This window comes from Phyllostomus discolor, chromosome 7, assembly GCF_004126475.2.
Source record: "Phyllostomus discolor isolate MPI-MPIP mPhyDis1 chromosome 7, mPhyDis1.pri.v3, whole genome shotgun sequence".
Lineage (NCBI taxonomy): Eukaryota > Metazoa > Chordata > Mammalia > Chiroptera > Phyllostomidae > Phyllostomus > Phyllostomus discolor.
This window is the reverse complement of record NC_040909.2, coordinates 8,639,086-8,652,352: the sequence shown is the minus strand read 5'-3', so window position 1 is coordinate 8,652,352 and position 13,267 is coordinate 8,639,086. Positions and strand designations below refer to the sequence as shown.

General features: G+C 41.3%; 1 protein-coding gene across 8 annotated transcripts in view; it reads left to right on the top strand.

Annotated features, from left to right (window-relative positions):
- NKTR (natural killer cell triggering receptor) overlaps nt 1-13,267 on the top strand; it is a 45,135-nt gene that overhangs the window by 16,302 nt on the left and 15,566 nt on the right. For 7 of the 8 annotated variants that reach the window (XM_036030466.1, XM_028518261.2, XM_028518262.2 and 4 more), the window contains 5 exons: nt 1,034-1,121; nt 9,662-9,691; nt 10,217-10,362; nt 11,267-11,489; nt 11,937-12,092. In XM_036030466.1, coding sequence (XP_035886359.1) covers nt 1,034-1,121; nt 9,662-9,691; nt 10,217-10,362; nt 11,267-11,489; nt 11,937-12,092 — 643 coding nt within the window. Of the gene's footprint in view, nt 1-1,033; nt 1,122-6,387; nt 6,413-9,661; nt 9,692-10,216; nt 10,363-11,266; nt 11,490-11,936; nt 12,093-13,267 lie in introns of those variants that run through there. The other variant, XM_036030470.1, reaches the window with a different exon arrangement.

Genomic DNA, 13,267 nt, shown 5'->3' with positions numbered 1-13,267 from the left:
CCAAAAAGCCTTAGAAAAGTCAGTTGCAGAGATTTATGATGGGACCCAGTAGTGCTCGGTTTTAATGCCATGATAGCCTCAGTGTTATAATAGTCTTTTATATTTCTTTTGGGGGAAATGGATTACTACTCTTTTTCAGAAGCCTGTTCCCAAGGTAACCATTTTTAAAAGTTTTCTATGTTTCTGTTTGTTCTAAAGAAAGACTTGTTTGTATGGATGTTAAAAGCAAATTTAAATTCTCAAGGTATTTCTGCTGGCATTAAAATAATGTCTAAGTGATCTGTGACAGTGTTTTGGTCAGAGTGGTGGGAAGCAGCTCCTCAGCCGGTCCTGTTAGCGCGGAGCTTTGAAATGAAAGCCGGTGGGCCACCTCGATGTGGCGGCTCCGCGTGGCAGATACCTGTGTAGTTTAAAATTGTATTTTGCCATTTAAGTTGTTTTTACAGGACTTTCTTCCTTAGATAATTTTGTGATCCTATTGACTAGAAGGAATCCACATAATTTAATTCAGGCATGTCTCTACAACTTAACTTACGTAATTTTTTGACTGTTGCTCTCATAGTCTAGCTTCAGTTCAGCCAAGTACTGAATTCACCATATAGAAATTAAGCACGTAAGAGGATTATTAAATTTCTCCCATGTATAGTACATTAGGCAGAATAATTTGGAGGAAATGAGCTTTACTAAATAGAGATTTTTTTCCCCCTAAAATTCCTTTGTTAGTCTTCCCTGTGAAAGTTAGAGTTTAAATATTTAGCCAAAGTATGTTACTACTAAAAGTGACTGTTCTAAGGCTGTTTGTATAAAGTATTAAATACTTGTTCTTTTCCTCAAGGCTTTAAGTAGTATTTTTTGGTCTTTTTATGCTTTTGTTAATTGATTAGTTAAAACTTTTTTTCTGAATATTCAGTCAAGTATCTGTACTGACCAGAAGAGGAATTTCATCCTTTGCTTTCTATTTATTTCTGTGAACATTACACTTGAGAAGTGGTTTATAATTGGAGACTGACGAATTTGTGTTTTCTTCAAACAGATGAAAACTTTATTCTCAAACATGACAGAGCGTTCCTTTTGTCAATGGCAAATCGAGGGAAACATACCAATGGTTCCCAGTTTTTCATGTGAGTAGGCATAATTCGGAGATGAGCTTTTACACAGAGAAGCGCTGTTCATGAGAAAGATGGTATAGTTAAACCAAATTTAATGTAAGAACTTGGGTTTTATTTTTAATTTCTGATGTCACAGTAACTTGTATGGTCAGGAACCAGTTCTGTGTTCAGCATATATCCTGGATTTGAACAACGATGCTTAAAACACATAAATTGAAGACGTACATTATTTTCAAAATAGGTTGTCATCTTACAAAAAGACATTGGCTTTGACTCTTAACCAGTTTGGGGGCTGAGTTTACCAAAGCTAGATTGGAACAGCAACTACTGGTGAACATTCAGGGGTACTAGATGTGCCCTTGTATCGTTGCCTTTTCTCCTGCTGTGTCTCTTTGAGCCAGTGTGAGAGAGATGCCATTCTTTTCTGATTTTGTGTGGAAATAAGTGATTTGCTGTAAAGCCAGTATTTTAAAAAACTCAAACCTTGTGAGACCTCTGTGCATAATTTAATTAACCCAATGTTATTGTCATTTCCACCAAAATTTATGAGATTATCACTCAGGAAACTTCAGCATGCTAAATTTGCTCTTTAAAAAACAAACACCTTTATATATATGTGCATGCACAACCTGAACCTCACTACTTATTTCTTGTCTGAAAGACCTTTGGAATACTTTTAATTTTGTTATTAACTACTGCTACTCCAAAGCCTGTTTTAATAGAATCTCCTGATGTTAAATATGAAAGGTAACTGTTCAGCTTGAAGTTCCATGCTTTAGATTGTGAGTAATCTCTATAGTTGTGCTACGTATGCTGGAGAAATATTTTATTCTTGATTTATCAAAGTTTTATTGGGGGGTCATCTTTCTAAATGGATGAGTATGAATGGCGCTTCCCTGTCTTTAAAGGATTTCGCATATAATAAATCTCACATTTTTAATGTGTCTGAAAAATAGATGTCCAGTATGACCTGATAAAGTTCAGATAAGGGGCATTCTGTTCCTAAGAATGTCCTAAAAATGGAAAGCTGAGAGAAGATGGTAACACTTGGAGTCATGCAGGGAAAAAGGAAGACCTTAAACAAAGAGTATTGGTTATTACACTTCTTTTATATTAACCTTCTTCGGGGCCAAAAAAAAGTAGTGGGAAATATTTTGAAAAACTTCTTATATGGTAGCTAATTATGGAAGCTGTTTGCTCTTTGAGTTTTCCCATTTCCATTTTTAAGCTTATCTGAACTGCGCGTGATAAACTAATGATTCATTGGTCAAGAAGCTACCATCTGAGGGCTCTAAAGTTTCTTTTAGATTTTTTTTTATATCAGTACATGTAGAATTTGATTTATCGGGTAGCAGCAGCTTCTTCCTGTTGTTACTTACTGATTAGCTTGTTTGTAAAATGTTAGAGTTAAAACTTGTACACCTCCACACGTTAATTAAAATCCAGTATGTGAGATTCTCCCTTCAAAAAATTCAGAGTGTCTTGTTTCTATGTTAATTAGTACTTGCTTAAGTCTTTCCTAGGAATGTTCAGTGTCAAAACAAAATTAAGGCCATTGCTTAGTTTTACATCAGACTGCTATTTTCGACAAGGAATGCCAAATGAAAATTTTAACTTTAGGGAATGAAGATTAAATGTTTTAAACTTGTTTTCATAATTAACTGTAGATGGCATTAAAGTCACTATGAACCTGTAATTGGAAGAAAATTTTTACTTGTAGTTTGAAATTTAATTCCAGAAATGAGTTTCCAAGTTAAAAGCAATCTTGGAAATAATAGAGTGCTTTTGCACGCTCAAAAAAATCCTAATCTCTTTTTTTTTTTTTTTTTTATGAATGTGCTTTTTAATGCTGGCTAAAAGTACTGGTTCCCCCTAGGTTGTAGAGTAAAAATCTAACCAGCAGGTCACATTTCTAAACAAAACATCTCCTTGCTTTTTTATAGAAAAGATAGTAAAATGGAGATCTTTTACACAAAAGAAAAATCTTTGAAAATCATGTTTTTCAGATCCTTTAGGAGTTGGAAATAGTAAAAAAGTAAAACATACTGTCTTCAGTTCGTGCATGTGATCGCAGATAATAGGTCTGAAAGTTGAGTTTGGGGTTGACGGTCGCCGAGCGGCCTGACCATGCCCCTGCCCTTCACCTTCTCACCCAACTCCGTCCGTGGCATCTTGAGCAGTCGCTCTGGAAGGAGGAAGGGCGGCGGAAGGCTGGGTGGTGAAATGCCAAGAGCTGCCTTTATAGTCCTGTTTACAGGCTTACCACGGACTTTTAATCTGGTCCTGCAAAGCTGCACTTGTAGTTTATGTTCTAAACCTGTTACTGCGCAGTTCCAGGAGTAAATTGAACACAATTAGTGGGGGCGTTTTCGAAGTGTCCCTCAAGGGTTCTTGTGCTCTGTGCTGTGGCTGTTGTCTTCGTCACTCGCACGTTGAAAACTTGCCCTGTGTTACAGCATTGCTGTTGCACATCATTTTGCATGTACTTCTTTCTCTGGGCAGAACAGTTATGTACATGATGGAAATCAGGTTTTCTTCTATGAAGCTGTTTGTAATTCTTGCAGTAACTGCTTATCTCTAGTTCTGTGTTATCCCATGATTTTGTGTTAGGGGCCTAAATAGAGGAAAACTGATTCTCTGTGGAACAGTGCTGCTCAAGAAACACGAGAGGAGTGACACAGGGCGCTGTCCCCACAAATTGCTGAGGAGGTGGTGGCTCCTGTTGAGGCATTTCGGAAGGAATTCAGAGAATAGGGACCAAAGCCATAACCAAGTTAACTTGGCATTCAGTCATTTTGTCCATTTTGTTACTTAAGTTTTAAGCCAAAGATTAGGAAGAGCCGCAATAAAAGCTATAGAATTACAAAACCTTAGAGAGGAAAGGACTTAGAGATATAGTCCATTCTTTTCATTCTGTAGATAATGCTAAATGAAGAAGAAAACTCACATCAAGTCCAGGTTATGTAGAAATTTTATTCATAGTCTAGGGAAAAATGGTAGCTAGAAGAAAATGCTACGCAGTGTAAACTATGAAATCTTCTTGACCACTCTGAATTTATTTGAGTCAGGTATTAGAAGTTTCAAGCATTACTGGAAAACAAAATGACACGTTATAAAGTGCCTACCTCACTTTCAAAGATAAAGTAAATATGTTAGGGTGAAAATGTGGACATAAAAAGAAGAAAGCTTTGTAGGTTGATGCTAAGTTTCTGAACACGTGGAGTGGTTTGTATGCAAACATCACCTTGCTGGGAGGAAATCATCGCCATCGCTGCGTTTTCCTCGGTCCGGAGGGTGCAGGGTGCGGCAGGGGAGCTTTGGGCTGTGGTGCCTAGAGGTGCCTGGAGCAGGGGCAGCTGCGGCGGGCTCCTGTCCGTTGCTGCCAGGACTCAGGCTCGTGGCTCTGGCCCTTGTCCCCTTTGTCCTTAGTCTGTGAGGGCCATAAATCACAGCCACAGAGTAGACCCCAGAGCTCTAGAGAAGTCTGTCAGCGGTCATGCTAAGTATAAAAGATAAGAAAACAAGATAATACAGAAAAGTCAAAGTCGGCTTTACTCAAAAAGGTTTTGCGTTGGAACAGCCCTCAGTAGGCCTACGGGAGGAAAGCAGAGGAAGTTCTAGGGTGTGTTCTGCCGTTTAAGAATCTGACTCACAGGTGCCCCCCACCCGAGTGGGGGAGAAGCGCTGACCATTTCCAGGTAGTGGAGTGAGGGGCTGGGGGTTGGTTTTAAGGGCTTCGTAAAGCCTCGTTGACCTTTCAGGCGGCAAAAGTAGCTTTGAGAAGAAATGCTAGTAAGTGGTAATAACCTGAGAAGTTCCAGCCTTTTCCTTGCATTTTTTTGGCTAATACCTTCATTTCAAAATTTTTCATGAACAAAGATGTTTAGTAAACTTAACCATAAGCCAAATTCTCTGAGTATCAAGTGCCATCCCTAATTCAGTCTTAGTATTATTTAGTACTTACGTGACACGTGCACCAGTGGGTATTGTGTTAATGTGAGCACTGAGTTTCGAAAGCTCCTCTATCTTGGTGACATTTGGGACACATAAGCAGAGCACTCTAACGTGGCTTGGTTAGCCTCTGTTGCCCTTACACAGCTCTGTCACTGTGCAGCTTGTTGGTGCCTCCTCCGTGATGGTGTGATAGTTCCAGGAGCTGGGGGAAACATGCATGTTAAAGGGTCCGCTAGGCAGAAGTAGGTTGTCTTTGTTTCCTCCTCCCATACCGCTTTACACCTAAAGTCACTTTTTTTACACTCATTGGAATTTCACATCATTTGAAACTATTTTTGACAGTAATTCATGTATCAATGCCCTTATAAGAAAATTAAAGCTTGTTTTTAAGTATTTTAATATTTAATATGTTCAAAACCTCCATAAATAATTCTGTCTACTGTATATAATAAGGTTTTTGATCTGAGTAGTAATTGATATGTTTAAAGTTCAAGTTAAAATTGGTCAGGCAGTGCATATTCTTTGAAAAATACATACATAATGGGGAAAAGCAGAGATTAGACAGGAAAAGAAAGTACTGTCTGTGGCCAGGATTTGATACCATACTCTCGTACATTCATCTCTCTTGCCCTTTTCTCTTTTGAGAAGATTCTTAAAATTCTAGTTCTGGCGCTTTATTATTTTATGATGACTGTTTTCAGTGACTTCACAACTACAGCACGTATATGTCAGTGAACAGGAACTAGAGTAGAGACAGTTGCCTATGGACTTCTGATAGCGGTCTGCCGCGGCGCGGACGGCGGAGTGGTTTCAAACGTGTGGGCACCCCAGGTCTTCAGCGGAAGTGGAGCAGTGCAAAAGTTCCCTGAGATTTGGTTGTTCTGTATTCTCACTCCGTTTTTTCCATTGGCATCTGTGCCTCCCGCTGGGACGGCCGGCTTCCTGGCGTCCAGGGCCAGCGTTCACGTGGCCCCAGGACACGCCGGTCTCTTCATGAGAGAGGTGGTGGCGCCTTAGCCAGCGGTGAGGGGAAGGGAACGCTGTGTGCGCAGGCACGAACACTGCAGTGCCACAGTGTTGAGGGTCGGGGCAGGTGCCCGCTTCAGCTACAGTGCTCTCCTCAAGTGTAACAGCCCATCTCCACGTACATACCTGTGTGAAAGAAAATTTAGAGCCCTCCATTTTAAAAAGCTTTCTTGCTTTGCATAAAACTTGAAAATATTTAATTTCAAAGTTGTATTGATAATTTAAACATAGATTCAGTCTTGTCTTAAAAGTGTATTACAATTTATTTCTTGCCATTTTTGTGTAAAATTTACAGAAAGAGTGTTACACCGTGCGCTCCAAAGGTAATGTCTCATTACTCTAAGGCTCTCTCTTTTTCTTTCTTTGCCTTTATCTCTTTAATCCTATTGTTATGTGCATTGAACAATTTTAAGAAAAAAAAAAACTCTGCTTAATCTGTATGGCAGCAACACATGCAACACAAGCGTGTGTTACTGTCCGTGGTTAACCCGGGGGAGAGTATGTTTTAACTTCAGTGGCTCGTTTCTGCTAAGTGTCCACGCATCTTTGGGGCGGGAGTGCTACGTTGCATAAATGGGTTTAGATGTCATTTTAGTACGGAGCTGTTAAATTCTGTGTAAGGCCAAAAGCTTCTTTGATAGTGGTGTAAAAATGTAGATTGTGGGGGTAACAGTGACACTTTTCAATTTCCAGCATTTACGAGGTTTAAATGAACTCTTGCATATATGCTGCGGTGGGCAGAAGTAGGTTTACCGCTGTGAGCACATGAAACGCAGAGTTTATTCTTATATTATTATGTATGAATAATTGGGGCATTTATTAGTATTACTAACCTACTTTTGCCCACCCCTGTAACTTTAAAGCAGATTCAAAGGTTGGGGGAATCTAGAAAAGCAATGTCTTAAGTGTCAGGAGAATATGAAATTATTGAAAGCTTTTGTCATTTGAAATGTTCTTTGTGGTTGTTTCTCCTTCAGATATATTTTCACAAGTACGAACAAATGATAGTCTCTGGCCTTGGGTCCTAACTCACTGAGCATAGGCCATCACTGCATGGGACTCCCAACCGCACATACTGAAAGATCAGTGCAAGAAGGGCTGGTGGAATGAGATCTCGTTGTCCGTTTTAATAGAACAGAACAGCTCGGACTGAGCATATCATTTCCCCTGCCCTTTCCTTACCCCGTTCGGCACCGCCCTCCGTTCGTTCATGTCCGAGTGCCAGCCCCGTGCCAGCGAGCCTGCTTTACGCGGGGTTTCTGCTTCTGGGATGGAGGCTCGGGATCCCAGGGCGCTTTCTTTCACCAAGGTCCTTTCAGCGTTCTTTCAGTCCCACCCAGTGAGGTCTAAGCTTGTGTGCTGCATCCTGAATTGCAGATGTGAGTCGTGGGCTTAATTATTACACCAGTTCGGGCACAGCGGGCCGCCTGAAACTTGCCCTTGAAAGCGTGGTTCCTGTCTTCATTTGTTTTCCTCACTATCACAGGAAAGAACCAAGCTCATTTGTCTTCAGGTTTCATTTGAATTAAAAACAGAAGTTCAGTCTGCCATAAAGGCACCTTCAAACTGAGTCTCAAGTAGTATGTTCCTACATCATGCAGTTAGCTAGGATATTTCATCCTACCATTGGCTCCAAAGGTTTACCATAAGGTGTTTTTACAGCACTTTTATTAGCCAGGGTGGCAAATTGAATTGGTTCTCTGTGTTAGAGAAGTCTGTAGGCTTTCCCCAACACCAGAAGATGGAGAGTCGTGAGAGGAAGGATCAAGGAAGGAAGGGGAATGAATCTGACCACAGACCATCCTCTGTTTGCACTGCTACACACTTGAGACTGAGCCTTGAGACTGAGCCTTGACACTGCAGAACATTTTTACCTTTACAATTTTTTTTTTTACCTCTTGCAGCTTTCACACAATGGAGTCGCTCTCTAGAGTACGGACTGGTTTCTGCCTGTCTTTAGAGTGCCTTGGTTAAGTTTTATAATTGTGGGAAGCACACTTCTACCTTAACGATACTGACCGAGGTAGTTTCTGGATGCTAGTTTAGTGATTGAAGCACGCTAGCATCTCACCAGTTTGCTAGCTTTTCTTTTTTCTTTTTTTTTTTTCAAATTTTTATTTATTGATTTTAGAGAAAGAGAGGGAAGTAGAAAGAGAGAGAGAAACATCAATTTGTTGTTCCACTTACCTGTGCATTCATTGGTTGATTTCTGTATGTGCCCTGACCAGGACCGAACCTGCAACCTTGGTGTATTGGGACAATGCTCTAACCAACTGAGCCACCTGGCCAGGGCTCCCTCCCTCCCTCCGACCGCCTTTCCTTCTGTCCTCCCTCCCTTGCTGCCTCCCTCCCTCCCTCCCTTCTTTCCTTCCTTCCTTCTTTCCAACTCTTTTTATTCATTTTTATTATTGCATTAGCTTTAATTACCACTTCTCAGTCTTCTGAGGAAAATTTGAGATTAGTGGTTTAAAACTCAAGATTTCCTTTAAAATTCTGGAACTAATGTAGTAGTCTTACAGAACTAAATTTTCTTAATATAAATGCTACAGTTCCTTGTAGAAGAAAGATTTTTAGCATTGTTGTGATGAAGGCTAAATTGTATTTGGGAGCTTCTAGTACAATTTGACTGTTCTAACAAAGTTAAAGTAGGTTTGTGGTATATACTTCTGAGACTAGCTATATCTGCTTTTGATTTTTTTTTCTTACTGCAATTCACAAGTGTGTGGAAATGCTTGGGTTCAAAATACCTTAACCAGATGTGCCCCCTAGGCTCCTCCAGAGTGACTGTCTTCCAGTTTATGACTGTGGGAGAAGCCGGCTGAGTGTTTTCTGGGCCGTGGAAGTTCCAAATGTCTGTTGATGTTACCCACCATTATTTACTGTGCTGTCAGAAGTGCTGGCAGGCGGAAGGTGTGCTCCCTACTGCATTTCCAGAGTTGCTGTGAGCGTTAGCAGAGCTTCACCTTAGGGGAAGGAGGAGAGGCGGGAAGGTCTGGAAACAGAATTCCTGTGCCCTGACTGCCGTCTGCCCCCCTAGAAGACGCACACGGACTGGGTGTGAGGAACTGGGGGAGGAGAGCGCCTGCTCGCTGCAGCGGTGGCGGCACACGTGCAATAGAAGAACACAGTTAAGCGTGTGGAGCACATGCCGGTCACACGTTTCTTTCCATAGGGTGAAGGATAGGTACTTTTTATCTGTTTTACCTTAGCAGATTTTGAGTTTGTTTCTTTTTGTTGTTATTTTGGAATTGAGAGGAATTTTAACTTTAATGTCTATGCTGTATATTTCAAACCTATTCATATGTATGAATACATACATAACACTCATTGGAGAAACAGATAATGGTTTTATAATGCATTATGATTTTGAGGGTTTGTCAGTAAAAATGGCTACTACTGCTGTTTTTAAGGTTTTCGTGTAAACATGTACGTGTATATCGTGTTTAACTTTTTCCCCTGTCTTTTTATCTTCACCTCTCTGTTTTCTACATGCTCTGTGTTAAACCCTTCTGCTCTGTTCTCCCGAACGCCTGGTTTTTGCCGCCGTCTTTGTGTCGGTGTTTATTACACAGCACCACAAAACCTGCTCCACACCTGGATGGGTAAGAGTTACGTTCTTACTCCCTTGGGGAGGTGTTGGGAGGTTTGGGTGGCTGGTCCCAGACACAGTGGACCTGGGTAACCCCTCAAGGGGGCGCTCTTGATCTCTGGATGAACCTCACAGCCAGACTCTTCCTTAGGGATCACTTGGTGCCATAGTCTTGAGACTCCGCCGCTTTCATGCCCCTGCAGGGGTCCTACCCGGGGCCCGTGGACGGGCCTTTCAGCGTTGAAGGGCCCGTGTAAGGACGGTTTGTGAGCAGCAAGTGCGTTCTGACTGTCAGAGGACTCTTTACCATAAAGTAGTTAAGAGCCATTGTTTTAAAGGCAGAAAACTAAGGCCCAGTGTGAGTAGTTGGTTTTTCCCCCTTTTATGAAGCACATCTCAGGTTCTAGTTCCCTTCATGCATCAAACACTGCTTTTATTTTCAGGCCTGTGGACATGTCATTTATAATAATTGTCTTGATTACTGCTTGTGGCTTACTTATCAGCAAACCAGCTTTTTCTTGAATTTGTATCGTGACAGGGTTCATGTTGTCTTTGGACTAGTTATTTCCGGTTTTGAAGTAATCGAGCAAATCGAAAATCTGAAAACCGATGCTGCGAGCAGACCTTACGCAGACGTGCGAGTTATCGACTGTGGGGTGCTTGCCACGAAGTCAGCCAAAGATGGTGAGAGTTTGGGAGGGAAAGGGAGCTCGGATACAGGCAACTGGTATTGAGGGCTGCAACTTAAAGATGCCTCCTGGATTTCAGTGGTGCAAAAACCTCATACGCGTGATATGGCAGTAGCCCTGATGCCTCGGTGTCACGCCCTGTATCTGGTCCATCAGCAGGTCTTACCAGATGTTACCTCTTCCCTGGCTTACGGCGATAGCTTCCTGAGTGTTCTTTTTGCCCGGTCTTTACTCCTCTACCATCTTCTCTCGGCAGCAGCAGCCTCCTAATCGGTCTCCTTACTTACACTCTTGGCCATCTGCAGTCGGCCCTTAACAGCCACCAGAGTGATCTTCTCCTGGGGCTCCCCTCCCAGTCAGCCAAAGCTCAAGTCTCTGCAGTGACCTGTAAGGCTGCCTGGGGCTCTGCCGTTTCTGACTTGTTCCCCATCATTCCTCGTCTTCCAGCCGTGTTGGCCTCGACTGCTCAGACATGCCAAGGACTCGGGGACTCTGTGCCCCTTTGCCCTCTGCCTGGAGCGTTCTTCATTCAGAAATCTGTCTGACCCCTCCCTCACCCCTTCATGTCTCTGCTCAAATGTTGCCTTAATTACTCCTGACTCTCCCTGTTCTTTTTACACTGCTTGTTTGTTTGTTTGTTTGTTTTTTTATAGCACTTATTATTTGTCATATTATGGGGGTATTTTCTTACACAACCCCACTAGACTTCACGAAGGCAAGGGCTTTGGTGCCTTACAGTCTCATCAGCAGATTGTATTATCAGCTTGAAAAAAAGTTTATTTAAATTTCATTGTCAGTATGCTATGCATAAAGGATGCTTTATAATATTTAGTAATGACATTTTTACTCTGAAAGGTAAACACACCCATACTAATATTTTTGTTAATGTTTCTTAAAAGTATTTGAGAAAAAAAGGAAGAAACCAACTCATTCAGAAGAATCGGATTCCTCTTCGAATTCCTCTTCCTCTTCAGAATCATCTTCAGAAAGTGAGGTTGAACAGGAGCGAATCAGAAGAAGGAAACATAAGAGGAGGCCAAAAGTTAAACATTCTAAGAAGAGACGAAAGGAAGCAAGCAGTTCCGAAGAGCCAAGGAATAAACACACAGTGAGCCCAAAAGGGTAGGTGTGAGACTCCGGGACAGTCTTTCCAAAAAAACAACACAAAACAAAACCTCTCTGGAATGGGGGAAGCACGTATAATTCTGCAAACTTAGTGTTGCTCCCTATTGTAAAAAGGATCGCATGTTTTATGTAAATCAAAATCTGGCAGATCTAAGTAGCATAGACATTTCCTATCAAAGATTTAGTTGTTTAGTTGAAAATAATCCCTGAAACTCTTAAAAGAAAAAAGTTAGGACTCATTTGACAATTTTCAGAATTTTAGTATTGTGGGCTTTCACCTGGGTTGATATTTTACATGTTCTCTTGGGGAAAACTGTATAAATCTTTTGAGTGAGACTTGTAAAGTATCAGTAGTTTTGCTATTTATCATCTAATTTTATGTGCTTTTACTATGAAATGCAAACACTGCACATCTTAATTGGTGATTTGGTACGTCTCTCGCAGTCACTCTGAGAGGAGTGATACCAATGGGAAAAGGTCCGTGGATTCGAATGCTAAGAGGGAAAAGCCGGTGGTCCGCCCAGAAGAGATACCGCCAGTGCCTGAGAACCGGTTTTTACTCAGAAGAGATATGCCTCTTGTCACAGTCGAACCTGAACTGTAAGTGGGGTGTTACCCTATGTTTTCATTTCCGATCGATGATTTCATCAGCTCGTCGCAGTTCCACACTCACAACTGAGCATGGCCCATAATCTGAGCGCTTTGAAAGGTAACTGGGAGATACCAGACTGCAGAAGGACCTGCACCCTGCCTTTCAGGATCCAGGTTCTACGTGTAGGAAAGGGGACCGGGCACGTCAGTCAGCGGGGAGGTTCTTGCAGGACACCTGGAAAAGACTGCATGACTAATCTTACCTGGCTTTCCATTAGAGGTGAAATTTTAGATGTTAGAGCAAAGTTAGGATCCAACTCTTTTGATCCAACAGAGTAATAAACCGTGTTCCAATTAGAATAGTATAAAATCAATTGCATGGCAGTTGGTGATAGAATTTAGTATCATAAATGTGTTACTGTCATTAATATCCCTGGTGATAATTTCTCTGCTTTGGTAAAGCTAATGTATAGCTTTAGATTTGGTCTCAAAAGTTAGTATTTAAAGTATTTTGTGTATTAGATTCAAGTTTAGAATTATTTAAAGAAGTATTATGTGAACAGTGAACAGAAATACAATAATAATATTGCTGGTGTAATTGATAAATTCCTGGTGAAGAATCAGTTAGATTAAAGGCTGAGAAGTCATACAAATGTTCCTGTCCACAACCAGGTGCCTACATGAGGTTATTATGTAGTTTATTAAATATTTTTTAGCCTGAATCATCTCATTTTATAAAGGTATTACAAAATAGGGTGCATCTTTGAGTTAATAGCTTTAGATGCTGGTGTTTTCATTTTAAAAAATGCTGGCTTGTGAATGAATTTTAGTGAGACCCTTCTCTTTTTTTTTAACGATTTTATTTATTTATTTTTAGAGAAAGGAGCGGGGGGGGAGAGAGAGAAACATCAGTGTGCGGTTGCTGGGGGTCATGGCCTGCAACCCAGGCATGTACCCTGACTGGGAATCGAACCTGCGACACTTTGGTTCGCAGCCCGCACACAATCCACTGAGCTACACCAGCCAGGGCGAGACCCTTTTTTAAAAGACAAGATATCAAGTTCATTGATCCAATCCATTGGCTTTTGGAAGCTAGGAGACTTGAACCGTCAGTTTCCGGGTCCTGTGATGGGTTGGCAGACTGCGGTCTGTGGGTCAGATTTGGCCTACTGCCTGCCTGGTTT